We start from the raw sequence: 17,093 nt of genomic DNA, 5'->3' as shown, positions 1-17,093 counted from the left end.
GACTGCTATTATTTTGAACACTACCGTATTATAGTAAATTTAATATTAGGTTTCAGACTAAATTATTGATTAAAGGATAAATCGTGAAGACATCTGACAGATTAAATTATAATAACTAAGAATGAAAAATGAAAATTAACATTTCATTTTCAAAGTCAAAATCCGCTTTATGGTTGACCATATTGATATTTTACTTAAAGTTTAAAAATGAAAATTCTATACCATAAAATACAAACTATTGCAACTTAATTTTACATTTTTAGATGTATTTAAATCACAATTGAAATTTATGAAGCACATCTTTAAAAAATGAAATGTCAAACGGCTTTTCCCTTTTCATTTTATTATGATCGGAAATGCCAATACTAGTTTTGAACATGGAAACACAATCCCTATGCTACTGAATTTTAATTTGTCAGATTTTTCCCCAATGAATGCAATGAAGTGGGAAATCAAAATGCTATTGAGATTGCATTTTAATTTTAATTTGCCAAATGCTTCCTTAAATTGCAACCAAGAAGAATATGATTACTAAACATGGAATATCAACATTATTGTCTTACTGTAAATAAATAGAAAAATGAAAAAGGCAGAAAAAAATTGTTACAAAAAATAGAAGTGTCGTTTAATGTATCAATCTGACAAATTACATTTTCACTAGTGATAATTTAATAGTGACTTAATTGAGGTCACCGTAAAAAATATATAATTTCAACGCCTCCACTCAATAAGATGCGGGTCTTCAGAGATATTCGGTCACCCGAGGACATAAAAGAGGACTACATTTTTTATGAGCCATTTCTCTTCGCTCTCCTATTGGCCGCTCTCCAACGGCGCCGCCTCAAAGTCTTCTCTCATTGGTCGGATTTCAACAAGGCTTTACGGGCGGAAAAGAAGTCGCGCTGTGATTGGACGAGCCGTCTGTCTTGGTTGTTGGATTTGTAAAAACGGATACATTTGTGAGTCGCTGCTGTAGGGCGCAGTCCGTCCGGCATGTCTTGTTTACGGTGAGGTCGGAATACAACCTTGCGGCCCTGTTAAACGCTCTCGGTAAGTTTGTTTATTGTCATTAAGCCACAATAGCCGTAAATAGCTATACTACAAAAACAGGATATGTCTACTTACCGCATAAAAAGCAACTGAACGCTCAGGGAGATGACAGCTCCCGGCTACGGCTATTCCCCGGCGCAGAAACTGTAACGTTATATTACACGCTGTGTGTGAATGTCGGCGTTAGCCAAACCATACAACATTGTTACAGTAAAGCTCTGCCCAGATGTGGCTTAAGTGTTTAATTCACACCATTTTTTATGATAACCGCTTTACCCCGCACGCTAACGTTGGCTAATGTTAACGTACGTTAGCTCACATATAAAAGTTTGAAAATGAAACCCTTTCCATTCCAGCATTTAGACCTTGCTCAGTTTTAATCCAACCGTCGCTTCCATTTAATTGAAAACATTCACTGACATGCAAAACCATTAGTCACTAAAACTCGGGTTATAATGTTTTTGTCAGCTTTGTTAGTAAGGTTATTAATCTGCATATAGCCACCCTTTCTGGTAACACACTGTCGGTGAACTAATGTTTATGTTCCAGTGACAATGACTGGAAACGGGTAATTGTGATTGATTTTTCCACTAACTGATTATTTTGGTGGTATAAACTATAAAGCGCGTTCCTAAAAGGTACATTACCGTTTCAATTTTAAGGACTAATTTAAACAAGCATTTGCATGATAACCAATAACCTCCTTAACATTTGTACCATACATTAAATTAATTCATTGTAATACCAACAGCGAAAACGTATATACTGGTAGATAAACAAGTGTAAAACCTTTTTACAAGATATGGATACCTTTTTCATTGACTACTCTCAATCATGTTGACTTTGCCTTTGGGTTAATCTCATAAAATAAGTTAAAATCCCAATTAATGGTCCATTAAGGTCTATACTTTGCCCTTTTTTGTCCCTAACCTTTGTCCCACTACATTACATCTCTGTGTATTTCTGTGTTTTTTTTTAGAGCTGGAACAGTCGGTTTATCAGTCAGTTGATCTGATGAACAAAAGATTTTAAGAAACCAAATAATCATATACATGGACAAAATTTTTATTTCAGAGGTGGGGGGACACAAGTATCTTTAATAAAACTTAACTATTTCAGTTCACTGTGTTTTCTAGGAGTTCTTCTAGTTTCCTATTGTTACTTTTAAGTTTACTGTTTATTCTTTCAACCTCACCTGTGAGCCTCCAGCCTCTCCTCCTACATCTCCTCCAGCTTCTCCTCCTGTATCTCCTTCTGCATCTCTGCTATCAGTCACCTGAAAGAAATATATTGATGCATAACATGAACAGTGTGACAATTTGCGGTGTAACAATCATCAATTTTGATAATACGGTTATAGAGGAAAAAACTTAGATTCACAATTATCTGAGTATGGATGTATAAATCACATTTGTAATCTGAGGTTTTATTGTATTTTTTCCCTAAATCTTTCATTGTTGGTGTTTTTTAAACAGTTGCTGCCTTTCAACACACATGAAAATAATGAATAAAAATAATCAAAAGTGTATCTCTTTGGCATTAAATATAAGTTTTTTTTTTTAAAAATCTCTGCATTTTTGAAGTTCTACAGTTGTTGTTGTTATAATAATAATAATAATAATTATACATTTTGGTTGGTCCTAGTGCCTGATGCTTCTCTTTTGGACGGTAAAAACTGCAGGGGACAAAAACGGCCTTTTGAAAAAGTGCAGGGGACATGTCCCCTGTGCTCCCCACCTCAAAATTACGTCCATGATCTGGTCTTTTTTTTCAAGCTAATGTGCCACAAATAAATCCAGCTTCATGATTGGGAGAATTTAATGTTTTCTCTGTTTTATGTGATTGGAAACTGAATATCTCTGGGGTATGGACTATTATTTGGACAAAAGACATTGGCATTGGCATGGACAAGTTGTCCAAGTAGTCACCTCTGGCTTTAGTATATATCTGGAATTTTATACACAAGTGAGTAATCAATAAAGTGATATTCAATCTCAAATATGCCTGTCACTTTAGCTACATTTTGTTTGATGATATATTGTCCCAGAAATTATTGAAAGAAACAATATTTTCATTTTAAGACCATTTAATGCCATGTGAGTGTGCTTCTGCTTGATATTGAAATTGTTGTGACAGGCCTAATGCCAGAAAAGAAAATATTAAAAGATGTTACCACTTTTATTTATTTCAGAATTAACCACCATCCCAGATATCAGAAAAGTAAGTGAAGCTTAACTTTTTTAGACCTATTCTGAAGTGCTTTCACAATGAAATGATGTCCTGCATGTTTGTTTGTTGTTTTCGTTGTTGTTTACAGAGGAGGACAGCTAAAAGGAAAGAGCAAGGAGATGTTGACTTATCTCTCTGACTCGCTCCCTCAGATAGTCTGTCCAATGGATGAAGATGCTATTCCCCCAAACAGTTTCTGTAATGCACCTCCCCACAGTGAACCTCCACCACCTCTCCTCCCCCTTTCCTCCATCACTCCCAGGTATAGTTATCCCGGCACCTTTTGTTTTCTACTGCTGTAGGTGTATTTTCCCCTCCTTGCTTTCTGACACCTTTTTCCCTTTATTACAGACTGAACAATTTAATATTTACAGATTACAAGAGTACATGCTGTGGAGATTAGCCACTATTGGATACATTATCATTTCCATCAGTGCTGATATTAAGAAACAGTATTTTCTCCATTGAAATGTATCTGGTGAACTGCTTTACAGATGGATGACTACAAAACACTGTGGTCTCAGCACCTTATTACAAAAGTCTCCAAATATCTTCAGACACCAATGGAGATGAGCACTACAAACTATTTACATGAAATGCAGAAAGCCTGCAACATTTGTTGGATGTAGTTGACCGAAATGTTTAAGTAAATATTTCCCCTGCATTCAGCACAAAACACATGTAAGAAATGCTCAAAAAGTTTAGAAAGTAATAACCAGTTTACAGTGGGCTAGTATTGATTATCATTTGTATGCTTGATATGTTGCATGTCAGTCATAAATTAAATATTGGTTCCAGTAAGGATGATGTATTAAAGCATTTTTATAGGTTAGGAATGTCCCAAGCTGATCCAAAGGCATCAGCTAAAATAAATCTGATCAAAATCTGATCCTTTCTTCACTGAACTCTGTTTGCCCACCTCAGCCTACTCAATGACAGCCGAGCTCTGCAGTGCAGCATTTCACTACATATCCAAGTGAAAATTAGAGCTTGTGAATGTGAAAAACTATTGGGCTGAACCTGTGAGAAACTCTGTTCCGACACCCGGGTTGGCAAAATACAGTTTTGACCGTAACAAATCTGTTATCTTTTCTCTCTTGTTAGCAAAGAGTGGTGTACAAAGCATTCAGCTAGCAACTACTCATTTTTAGCCGTCGCTGACCGTCACTTTCGTCAGTTAAAGTGACAAGTGACAGCAGGTCATATCAGCTGTCACTGCTTAACGTTAATTCCAGTTATAAATTAATGGCAGACCAAAATAAAAGTTGGCTGTTGGTTTGTTGCTCTCTGCAGTCGGGGGTCTGTGCTTAGCCAAAGGTTTGTTAAGAGTCAAAGAAGCATCACTTTGTAACTGCACAACCACAAGTGGACTGTAGTTTTTGTGGTCCCAAACACTGCAACAGAGAACCTGATAGCTTCATGCCAATTCAGGAGTCTCATTCTTCCAGTTAACCTTTTATCCACATCATATGAATAATTTAAGCTCACCAGCTTTATAGTTTTAAATTGGAAGCTTCCGTATTTTCATCATGTAGCCTTTGAAGAATAAAAATGTAGTAGACAGACAACCTCTTTATCACCCAAAACTTGTGGTTGAGTAATCATGTAAACACATAAATTAGCTTTGGATTTTCACATTCCAGATGGTCAATGAATGCATTGTGTGTGATGAACACTTCTGCCAGGAAAAATAACCAAATCTTAAATAAATAAGCTTAAAATAGTGCTATTTAATCAAAATAACTTTATTCTATGTATCTAATTTAAATGTTTTCAAAAAATAAATCATTCGCACTTACCAGATCCTGTAAAAAACCAACAACATGAAATTATGCGCTCCATGGAGCAACTGTGAAGCCACAAATGACTCATCCATGACCAACAGTCACATGACAATAATTCATTGAAGCTTCTACTGAACTGCAGGATGTTTACACAGATCAGAGAGGAGATGATCAGAGACAAATGTAAAGCACATGGAGCCCCCATCCCTTTGAGTAAATGACTTGGTTTGGGATGTCTCTAACACAGATACTAATGCATTGAAGATCTTCAGTCTTTTTTTCTCACACTGTGTTTGAAACAAAATACTGCATATAAACATGATTTATTGCTAATTTTTTTTTTTAAACATTCACAGCCATGCAAATGATGGAATATCTGGACACAGAAGGAGTGGCCGCATTCAAGAGATCAGAGCACAAACTCCTAAAAAGCAGAGCATTACAGACAGCAGAGCAGCTCCGATACTGTCCGGACAGAATCCGTCCCTCACAAAGAGACAAAGGGAGAGTGCCAACATGGTAGGAGTTTAACTTTAAAAAATCTTGTTCAGACACTCTTAATAAACAAGCAAGTCACTCGTCATGCGTCTTTCTGGTTTGTAGGTACAGGTGTCACAGGCCAAGCAACCCAGAGTTGAAGGCACACAGAATCAAAACAAGGTCAGTTATATCTTCCCGCGTTCTAGATGTTCTCACACGCAACCTTCTCTTGTCCTGTCTCCTTTGGCCTCTAAGTCTCCGTCTTACAGTCTGGGTGCATGCCCTTGATGGTATTTTTCATGTCATAAAGCTTCCCGTGTCTAATCTGTTTGTGAAGCAGCTTTGCTGTACGGCTGTGTATGTCAACATTTGAGACCTGTACAGTAAACTGGGTGTGTGAGGGTTAATTGAGTGTGTTAATCCTCCTTCACGGTCTACTGCATCTGACACAGACAAGCAACCGAGTGTCTTTATGTGACCCACTAATGCATGACAGCGATAGATTACAGAATGCAATGCATCTTCATTCTTGTGCCAGATTGTTGAGTTTAACAAGTATCAGTGTTTCAGAATTTCACAAATTACTCACAAATCAGTGAGAAAATCTTACATTTTTTGCAAGAAATCATGCATGCATCGTGCTTTGTTTTTTTGGGATAAAGTTAAAGAGGTTTGGAAAACATTCCTTTTTTTCTCTACATCCAAAATGAGCCCTTTCTTGACAATTTTAGGCATTTTAACAGTTTCTTGATGATTTGATCAGCAGCTCAGATGGTATCAATGTTCAGCCAAACACTGCTTAATTTTCTTAAAACAACTGTTCATGTGTTTATTTTGCAGGATGGATTTGATATTGGTTTTGCAGCAAATCATCACAATAAGTAAGTGTTTAAACAAATTCTTCTCAGCTTGTGTGTATGTATAATAATCACATAGTAGGAAGTGTTATCTTAGACATTTTTATTCTGCTGTAAGATGTTTGATTGTGTAGTTTTTGGTTAAGAAGATTTTGGGGTTTTTTCATGACAGAAAGTGCTGCTACAGTGTGAGACTGAGAAAAAATAATTGTTTTTGACCATCTAAGACCATCTAAACATATTCTATTACAAAACCAAAATGCAAGTTTCTACCTGAAAATACAATCCAGAATTTAAAACACAAATATAAAGACAGTGCTACAAATTTAGAGCGTGTATACAGTCTTTGTACAGTTTCAATTAAATATAGATCACAAATGATTAGCAAATTATCTTATTGTTTTATTTACATGTTTAAGGATGTCCCAACCTATTTGGGATCAGGGTTATAAGCCCCCCTTAAAGAACAGTCATGTGTAAGTAACTGTGGTCGGTCAGTGATGCAGGCACGGTTCAACTAGTTTTCCATATGACCTACAATATCAGGCCAGTAGAAAATGGGTGTAGATTTTTGCATGTTTTCATGAGCAGAACAAGAGAGGTAGGATGCTGGATTTAAGATCTTGTATTGATGCTTCCATGAGAAAATGATGTGTTGGTGTTTTTTATTTGACATAATGACACATGTTTCTGCCTTGTGATTTGTGGTTTCAAGATCTAATTTTCCGTTTTTGTTTTAGGCAAAAGAGACAAGGAAGCCCACTGAAGAAACCAAATGTCCCTGCTGCAGAAAATTTAGTCAAGGTGTTTGCTCATGATGCCGCAAAAAAACTTGAAACCACCCAGTCTGACATGGATGCATGCAGTGAATTGGCGAGTGAAAATCCATCTCCCCCAAGAGGATGGGTGATCGGCCCCTTGTTTCAGTCGTTAAAGTCAAAGATGGCCAGTTTCTCAGATATAGTAATGACTCCTGTTAAATTCTTCAAAGCTAATAGTCCTCCACCGTCCACAGCCCATCCAGAGGAAGTGGAAGAGTGTGAGGAACAAGCCGATGGAAAAAATGAACACTCTGAGCCACGCGCTGTGTTTCATCCACAAATTGAGAATGGAAATCAGGATGTTGAAGCTCATCCGCGGACACTCATTGAAGCAGAAGATGCACAAAAGGCAGAAACTGTTCCTCCTAAATATTCAAAAAAACTTTCGTTTGGTGTGGAGTTGCCAAAACACGACTCTGATCAGACAGACGAATGTGCAATAATTAAAAAGGAAAAGAACTCACCCGATTCTGTGCCTTTGCAACACAGTCCCTTACTTGTCTCTGAGGAAGTTTCAGACTCTGTTTTATCTTCCACACTTTTACAGCCCTCTGACGAGGTAAGTGCCTCATATGAAACCAAGTTAAATATGTTTGGTGCTAAGGAGGACCGGAAATGTAACCTGAGTCTCCGGCAGAAACCACTGCCTAGGAAATGTACAACAAATCGATCTGGAGTAAAGAAAGTTTCCTCTAAGACTTTAACAAATGAAGTCAAAAAGGAAGAGGTTAATGATGATCAGGTTCCTCACTTGACTTCAATCAAAGCTGACCCAAACGATGCAGACAAAGAGCTGTCATTATCTTCCTCACTTTATTATTCTAGGCTGGAGTCTGACTGTCCTCAGCCTGATGGTGGCAAGAAAATACAATGTTTGATTCGCCAAAGCCGCCAGAAACTTTTGAATAACAGTTCTTATGGAAGGACAATTAAGCCAGCTTTGGATACTCAGCAGCTGGAGGGTCAGCTAAACCCTGAAACATCTTCAGCTACAGGTCTTGGGAGAGCAAAGCGGGTGCTTAACCTGGACTGTCAATCCCAAGACTTTGTGAAGAGGAAGAGACTGACGGCTAATAAAGGAAACAGTACAAAGGAAACAGAAAAACAGGAGTTATTTCAGGTGGCTTCAGATGGTGGCATATTGAGACCACCAATTAAGGAAGTTGTGTCGACATGGACATCAGATAAATGCACGAAGGACAAGGAAGTTATGTCGACAAATACTGTAGCAAATAAGGAAGAAACACTTAAGTCCGGTCAAAAAAGACAGGCTGTTTCAAAAAGAGCAAATAAGAAAGGAAAAGGTGGACAAAAAACGCTTGCTACGATAAATGAAACCATGTTAGACAGTCGGAGCGAAAGTTCCTCTGATGCGATGTTGGTTTGTTCCCTGGATAACAGCAGCGGTGTGTCAGAGAAAAACCAAAAGGGCAGCAGCAAGGTGAAGCAGCCCAGTGGTTCATGCAAAGGACCGAAGACAAAAACCAATAAGCCTGATGAAAACATTAACAGTATTGATCTGGAAATCATCACTAAAAAACAAGCAGAGCAGGAAGTTTTGTCAGCAGTTCTCATTCATCCTGATATAAAGCCACTCCAGAGCACAAGCAAGCGCAGGAATATAAACAAGAATCCACTAAAACGGAAATCGCCGGTCCAATCAAACTCAACTACAGAATCAGACAGAGATTTGGTTTCTACCTCAGCAGCACTACCAGTGGAGCCATTTGAAGTCACGGCCACAGATTTTAATACCTCTCAGCAGGTACAGAAAGATGAGAACCAGAAAAAGGGACTGAACCAGGCACCCAAGAGGCCCAAAAGGGGTGTTAGGGGTGTTGCTGTTCAATCATCTGCGTCCTGTGGAATTCAAGAGACAAACCAGTGTATCAGTGACCTTCAATCGATGACCAAAGAAAACCAGCCAAAAGAAGGCAAGTGTAAAATCTCAACGGACCCTGTGTATTTTGAAATGACCCCTTTTGAAAGTAATCAAGAACCTGCTCCTTTGCCCTCCAAACCCCCCCCCAAGTTTGACTGTCTTGTACTTTTAGATAGCGCTGTTAAGGATGTCATCGATGCAAGAGAAAAAACTACAGCTTCTGTGGCAGATGAGGTTTTTCCCACTGAAGCTGAAAGCAGCGTAGGTATCTCTAGGCGAAGGTCTAGTGCAAGATGGGTTAACGATAAGCCAAGGAGAAAATGCAGGGTTTTGCGTAGCAGGACACGTAAAGGGGAAGTGGTGACGAACTCCATCACTATGGACAATGCAGATCTGGCTACAGAGAGTTCACGCTCAGCAGAAACAGGACGCCTGCTGCGCAGCTACTCTTGCCCAGAGATCCCCTCCCTTCCTTCCCATGACATGCTCTGGACTTCTTCTTTGCATTCCCTCCACCACAGCAAGATTCACACACCACAACAGCTCCAGCCATCCCACACTCCTCCCATCCATCACGCGCACAAATCTCCGCGGCGGGCTCGTCGGCACACGGTCTGCAGTGTGGAAGTGGAGAGGGAGATCGCCCCTCTCTGTCTTCGCAAAGAGGTGTATCCATCCAGAAGGTCTTTCCCATATGGCAGAACCTGCCAACACCTGTCTCCTAGTCTTACACTTTCTCCCAGCACTTCCCTCGCAGCTCTTGCTTCCTGTTTCCTCTCGAGCCCCCTGGCTTTCCTCTCTAAGAAAGTCGACAGCAGAGGAGCTGCTGTCAGCCCCAGCAATTCCAGCCATATGTCCTCTCCCACCTCTTCTTCGATAAACCCATTGCTGTTCCTCCAAAGACCTGACTCCTCTCATGCTTCGTTGGACTATAGTAACAGGTAACACTCATTTTTAAAATTGGACTGTACCGAAAGTTTGGAGTTTAATTTATAATCTTCCATTGTTTTATTTTTACTTGTCTATTCATTTTGTTTAAACCAATTAGTTCTGAGCAGCTGCAGAATATGATTAGGCTACACTAAGATTATAAGCATTGCACTATTTCTGTAATTATATTCCAGTGGTATCTATGGAGGATTGTTTCTGGCTTGTGTGATCCAAACATTTTCACAATAACTCCAGAGCATAGCAGAGTCCAAAAGTAAAATGTGTTGGAAAAAGTAGAAGCCACAACATGCTTTATTCTTTTGTCCACTTTTTCTTTGCAGCGGGAATCCGTTGGTGTGTGAGATTGAGAGAAGACAACAGAGTGAAGAGGAGGACGACGGCGAGGACACAAGCTCGTCCAGTCAGGAGTTTGAAGATTTAGCGCTGAGAGAAGAAAAGGCTTTGTCTGATTCTGAAATCAAGGTATGCATTTGTTTAAAAAGTGCACTGACATCTCATACTGAAGTAGTTGTAATAAGAAATTGTTATGGTCCATCAGTTTGTTTACACTTGTTACACTTTTATTCACATATTTATGCAGATTTGTCTCATTTTGTAACATGTGTAAGCCTCAACCAGTCACATTGCAACTTTTTTTTATTATTTTGCCTTTTTTAAATTACTGTACTTTTGTCTCGCCTACATTTGATAGTGCTTTCACAACGGTTAAGGTTACTAATGGGCGGCTGAGGCTCAGTTGGTAGAGCGATCGGAGGGTTGGTTGTTCGATCTCTGACGATGGCAGCCTACATGTCGAAGTATCCTTGAGCAAGATACTGAACCCCAAATTGCTCCCGATGCTGTGTTCATCGGTGTGTGAATGAATTCCCAATGGTGGCAGGTGGCACCGTTTAGGGTAGCCTCTGCCACCAGTATGAATGTGTGTGTGAACGGGTGAATGAGTGCAGTCTGTAGTGTAAAGCGATTTGAGTGGCGGAAAAGCGCTAAGTGCAGGTCCATTTACCATTAAATCCTCATGTTCATCATCACAGGTGGTGCAAAAGCATGAGGAACGAGGAAAGGTGTCGTCTATTAGAATTCGGAAAACACTACCCAAACCCCAGAACAACCTGACACCCATGGGCCTGCCCAAACCCATCAGGTAAATACCCAAATACAGGAGCACGGCATTTCACTCTGGACCTTAAAAACAATGTGTGACTAATGAATCTCAGCTGGCCCAGGCATCAATTTGTCCCGTGTTGTTTCATTGATTGTTTCATTGATTTTTTTTAGTACTCACCAAATCATTGTTTCAGACATTTTTCTTAAGCTCTTTTTCTTTGGAGCTCCCAGACAAAAGCATCAGATCAGAAGCAAATTAGCCTTTATTGTCATTATATAGTTCACTATACAACGGAATTGAAAGTGCCACTGCATAAGGTGCATAGTTATGACAATCATAACACAAAACAACATCGGTAAAACATTTAAAAATACTGAGCTAAACAAGAACAAAACAAGAACAAGGACATGTGATGTAATAAATAAGTAGAAACATTTTTTTTTTTGAGGAACAGTGGGAACTTTACTGTCTATGTTGCATTGAAACAGGCTATTTTGTGAATATGTGTACCAAAGATAACATCAACAAGTATGACTACAATCCATTCTTTTAAACATTTTCCTTTGTTTTCCTTATTTGTTTTATCACTGCAAATCAGCACACAAACAATTTGGAGCACTTGTTTCGCTTTCCATCAATTGTTGGAACAAAACATCATGTCTCACACATGGTATTGCGTCCCCTTATGACTGGGAAAGATCTTGCAGTGTGTGACCCCCTGACAGTCATGTGTTGTGGAAACCTTAACAACTTCAAGACTCCAGATCACAGGACAAGTAGTGTGAACAGTGCAGCATTCTGGTGACTCTGAAAGTTGTGTCGAGTGAACTAGGGATTAGTTGCTCTGAAATAACTGAATGTTCTGCATTTATTGATGCACTTACAACTTTCCAAAGGGTCTTAACTCACTTGCCGTATTTATGCTTCATTGTAGACTTCAACAAATCAAAAAGAGATCTATCTCTCCTCTTTCTCCATGAGCAAAATTAGCAATTTCAGACGATTGAGTACCTTAAGAAACTATTTTGTTAATTTTTGTCCATTTGCAGAAAAGTCAACACATGCAGCATCTGTTATGTAGCCAATGCAAAAGTCCCTCTGCCTTACATTATAGGTTAGCGTTTGAAAGTAGGACAAAAGCTATTGGGTCGTACTTGATTTATGTAAATGTCGATCCATGTCTGTTGTCTATTGAACACTGATCAATATTCACACTAATTGCAACACTGTTTCTTTTCTTCTTGTTACGCGACAGGCTGAAAAAGAAGGAGTTTAGTTTGGAAGAAATTTACACCAATAAGAATTTCAGCAAACCTCCTGAAAGGTAAGGTCAACATTACAAAAAAAATGTTTTTACCAAGACTTTTCCAGTGTGTACAGGCTATGTACTGACACTTGGTACACACTATGGATTTGTGACCCAGTGACAGCTTCACCTCAGATTATTGCTGTGAGTGACGCAATGCTTGACGAGAGGGAGGCACCAGCGGAAACGCAATGCTGTTACTTTACCCTTTTGCCTCACTAGGGACAATTTTGGCTTATTATTATTATTATTATTATTATTATTTTTATTTATTTTTTAAATATATAATTAACTGCATGTCCAAAATACAAACACTCAGACCCCTAAACACAAAAATGATCCTACTGAATTCCAGTTCAGTCATTTTTCAAAAATTTGAAACATTCAGTCATTTGGTTTTACTATTTTCCACCAGGTTGAGCTATTCTGTCAGGTTTGCCCTATGGGGCAAATACATGCTATTCTTCTGGTTTCCACCAGTTATTGCTGCTATATTATGGAGCACTGTAGTGTTTGATGCAATGCATCAAAATCAGTGTTGTTGTTAATCATTGACCTATGTCACAGATTTCTTTCAACCTGAAACAAGTAAACATGCATTCTGCCCACAGAAAGAATTTGATAATTATAGTAAGTCACACTTCTCTGCTGCTTGGCGTGTTGTGGCATTTAAGGCAATTGAAATTCAGAAATTGTATAGTTATGGTCAGAACTGATGTTATTTTGAAAGATTTCACAGTTTTTGACTTTTTCGTCCTCTAAGCACATCAGTGCCACCTTTTTTAAGTGAGGCATGACTTATACTCCCCATAACCTCCTGAACTCGCTCATTGATTAGAATTTGTTGCTCGGGTTTCAGCCGGCTGGAGACAATATTCGAGGTGCCTCTCAATCGCCGGAATGGCTCAGAGTCCTGGTTTGGCCAGAGGCGTGTCAAACGGTTTTTGGAGTTCCTGGAAGCTGGCGAGGCCAGAAGACCAAAGAAGCCACTTGTTGGTGTTGGAAAGGCAGCGGGTATTTCATCTTCCAGGACAAGACGAGGGGGCTTCCCTAAAGACGAGCCGCCCCTCAGTGCGCAGGACGTGGACTCGCTTCTCTGTGCCAAACTCGATCAGCTGAATTTGTGGTTGATAGACGATCAGCAAGACAGTTGACAGACGCCTCTTGAAAGGCGATTTGTTTGGCAGCCATTAAAAAACACAATAAAACACTGAAAGAGATCTATTTCTAATGTATTTTCAACTTGAGGATTCACTTGTGAGTCTTCCAGCTCTTTTTATTCAGCACAATCTGTGTATGATTGTTGTCGTGACAAGTTATTATTGAAGAATTACGTTCTGTAGCATCTATAGCCTAAGAGTTGAAGAAAAGCACATCATAGCACCAGAAGCGCATTGCCTCATAGACATTGTTTAGAAACGTAGTGGTTGAATGCATTTTACTGTAGGGGTGTCACGATTGATGGAGGGTTTTTTAAATTATTACATTTTTGCCTGGATGCTATGACCGTTGGTTAACAGATTTAAGAGATTTTTCCTTCAATACGTCAGTAAAAACCCACTTCTGAATTTTGAAGCTTTCCCGTATGATAAAAAAGGGTGCTTGTAACAAGTGGCTAAAAATACTTTAGGTGTTGTTGGAGATATTAAGCATCATTGTAGGGCAGGGCAATATGACATTGTGATATGAGACTAGATATTATCTTAGACTTTGGATATCGTAATACGTTAATTTTTGCATAAGTGTTGTTTTTTTCCTGGGTTTATAGGCCGCATTACAGTTACGTGGTGTCATTTTCTGAATTTACCAGACATTTCTAGCTGTTCTTTTATTCGGCTTTATCTTTATATATTTAGCATTGTTGCAATATCGATATTGAGGTATTTGGTCAAAAATGTCATGATATTTGATTTTGTTCATATTGCCCAGCCCTGCGTCATCATGACCTTAGTGAAGTTGTAGTCGTGTAAACGGGTTGTAGTTTGTTTATAATCTAAGGCTACAGATTATTTTCATAGTGGACTATTGTTTTATTGTCAATTATGTTCACGATTTGGGTTATTTGGTCTTTAAGATGTGAGTCCAAAAGTTTCTTGTTTTGTCAAAAACTCAAAGATATTCAGTTTACTGTCATAGAGGAGTAAAAAACACAGAAAATATTCATATTAAGGAGCTGGAAGTAGATAATTTTTACTTATTTTTTTCTTCCGAGTAGATGCTTACTTCCCGGTTGGTCTAATAAAATAAAGTGTCATCCCTGCAGCTCTCTATAAGCTTTCAATTTCAGTCATTGAAATTAAAAGCAGGATCAGCAAAATCAGATTTTTTGACCATGTGGCCTTTGTGGTACATAACAAAATTAAATCAGTTGAAACCGAAAATCGTCAGAGCATAAAGCCAATGGTTGGTTGGTCTCTACGAAACAAGATTCGTTACTTGGAAAATAGCAAAGCCTTAGTGCTAAAAAAAAAAAATGCATCTGGAAAATGGAAAATCGTGACACCCCTATGAAGCTTTTTTGTCATTACTGCACTCAAACCTCTGCCGTCCTATTTTCCCACAGCCACTTTCCATCTGGGATAAGTGAAACTGACTAGAAGCAAGCATTGACGTCCTAGATTTAAATACTTGTCCAGTATGATAACATTTTCAGAATATCTCTCAGGTTTACCCTGAGAGTTACAAATCTGCACAACCTCCCAGAGTGAGTGCTGGTGCTGCTTTGTTACTATGACTAAATGTTAATGCAGCATGCATCTGATTTCTTTTGCACTGTCGCGTTTCAAAGAATGCGTTGCATTACATGGGGAGTCGTGACATTGCAGCTAATTGTAAATTAATCCAAAAAGGCAGCTATTTTATATTAAATGCTGATTATCACTTCTAAACATGCCAGCAAGAGATTTGTAGTTGCTGCAACCACCTTCACAACTTCTGTCCATTACTTGTCTGTTTTCAGTTCTCAGAAATCTGTTCTGTAAATGTATGCCCGAAGAGGTTTTTGTTGTATAAAATATACACAATGCGGTACACCGGAAAGCATTTCTAATCGAGTGCAGCTCCAGATTCCACTGCTGGATGGCTTTTTCTTACTTTTTTGTGGTTCTCTGGATTGTTTTGTGGTGTCTTTATTTGTAACTTCTTGATAAACTCCCCCATGTATGTATTTTGCTTTCTGGACAATTTTTTATGAAGTTGCCTTAACTGTAAGATGTTTAGATTGATGTTTTGTAGGCGTATTTGTAATTGTTGTTTTTAACTCGGGCATCTCAAGATCCTTCAAGCAACTCAGAGCACAAACATTTTTGTTGTTTTATTATGAAATAGATTCTGTTTATATGTTTGTATAAAAGTACAACATATTGATACATTTGACATTAATAAAGATAATATGGTAACGATGCAATAGTGCCAGGATAATGTGGCAACAGGAACAAGATCCTGCATCTTGTTCTGATGAAGCACTGCCATGCCATTTATTTTTCCAGCAGAGACCCAATCCTTGATGAGCAAGTTTGTGTTGCTACTTTTTATATTGTGTAATTTATTAACTTTTGTAGTATCAGCAAGTATATACGGTATCTAAGAATAAGTATGTTATATTGTAATGGTATTTAAAGGAGCAGTGTGTAGGATTTAGGGTGATCTATTGGTGGAAATGGAACATATTTTTCATTACTGTTTTTATTAGTCTAAAATGAGCTAAAACTAAGATTCAATGGGGTTTCGTGAGCTTAGAAAGAGCCTTTCATATCAAACGGTCACTTTTGTGTCTTTATTATGCAATCAAACTGAATAAATTTGAGAGCAAAACTATTGACACTTCACTTAAAAAGATATTTTATTGCAAGTGAAATAAATTTGTAATTTAAAATGTAATAATGCAAATCAAATGTTTGCTAATAGTGTCTGCAATTCCAAAAGTCTGCTTTTAAATATAAAATTTTTAATAGCATGCAAAACTTTTGGATCTGCATACTAAACTCATTAATACATTTTAAATCCCAACCTTGTTTCACATGCACTCAAAAAAACTTTAGTTCAGTGTGAAAAGTTTTGCTCTCAAACTACTTCTGTGTCTGTGCATAATAAGGACATGAAAGTAACCCCCAAACCAATACTGGCAAAAGATATAATTATTTTTTCTCATACTGGCAACCTCACCACTAGATGTCAGTAAATCCTACACACTGCTCCTTTAAGGTGCCTAAATTTTAAGGATTGGGTCATTATTGGGGAATGACATTTCTAATCTTTAATATATAAACATATACGTATATGTGTATATATATATGTGTGTGTGTATATATAATGTATATGTGTCATGTAGTGTCATGTATCAAACTATAGTTAATGCTGGATTTTTTTATGCTCATTTAGATTTTGAATTGTCGATATGTTCATATATTGTTAAATAAATATTACAGCATATAAAACAACATGTAAAGTCTTTCTTTTAGTTTTCTAGCGTTTGTAAAAACATAAATGTTTAAAGCAGCTGCAAGGAACGTTCATTTTGTGTTGAGTTTGACAACTCCTGAGGACAAAAGCACCATGAGCACCAGACTCCCTTTAGAAAACTCTAATTTTACTCCAGCTTTTATCTATTGATAGTTGGCCCCGCTCAG

At 38.1% G+C, this 17,093-nt stretch overlaps 1 protein-coding gene across 1 annotated transcript; it reads left to right on the top strand.

The window, feature by feature from the left end:
- The first annotated feature begins 911 nt into the window (after window positions 1-911).
- Window positions 912-15,434, top strand: prr14 (proline rich 14). Its single transcript, XM_059347926.1, has 11 exons — window positions 912-1,050; window positions 3,242-3,270; window positions 3,432-3,541; window positions 5,420-5,582; window positions 5,667-5,723; window positions 6,384-6,424; window positions 7,141-10,044; window positions 10,375-10,516; window positions 11,086-11,195; window positions 12,415-12,483; window positions 13,325-15,434. Exons 3-11 carry the CDS (start codon window positions 3,444-3,446, stop codon window positions 13,617-13,619), a joined length of 3,879 nt encoding a protein of 1,292 aa, XP_059203909.1. The 5' UTR covers window positions 912-1,050; window positions 3,242-3,270; window positions 3,432-3,443; the 3' UTR covers window positions 13,620-15,434.
- Window positions 15,435-17,093: the final 1,659 nt, after the last annotated feature.

The sequence above is a fragment of the Centropristis striata genome, chromosome 13 (genome assembly GCF_030273125.1).
Source record: "Centropristis striata isolate RG_2023a ecotype Rhode Island chromosome 13, C.striata_1.0, whole genome shotgun sequence".
Classification (NCBI taxonomy): domain Eukaryota; kingdom Metazoa; phylum Chordata; class Actinopteri; order Perciformes; family Serranidae; genus Centropristis; species Centropristis striata.
This window is presented reverse-complemented; position numbering and strand designations above follow the sequence as displayed.

What these genes read in the sequence shown, in the direction of transcription:
- prr14 (XM_059347926.1), top strand. Translation starts at nt 3,444, where the DNA reads ATGGATGAAGATGCTATTCCCCCAAACAGTTTCTGTAATGCACCTCCC. An exon ending in AAAGGGAGAGTGCCAACATG is followed by an intron (nt 5,583 to 5,666) that starts GTAGGAGTTTAA and finishes TCTGGTTTGTAG; the next exon opens with GTACAGGTGTCACAGGCCAA. An exon ending in TCGTTGGACTATAGTAACAG is followed by an intron (nt 10,045 to 10,374) that starts GTAACACTCATT and finishes TTTTCTTTGCAG; the next exon opens with CGGGAATCCGTTGGTGTGTG.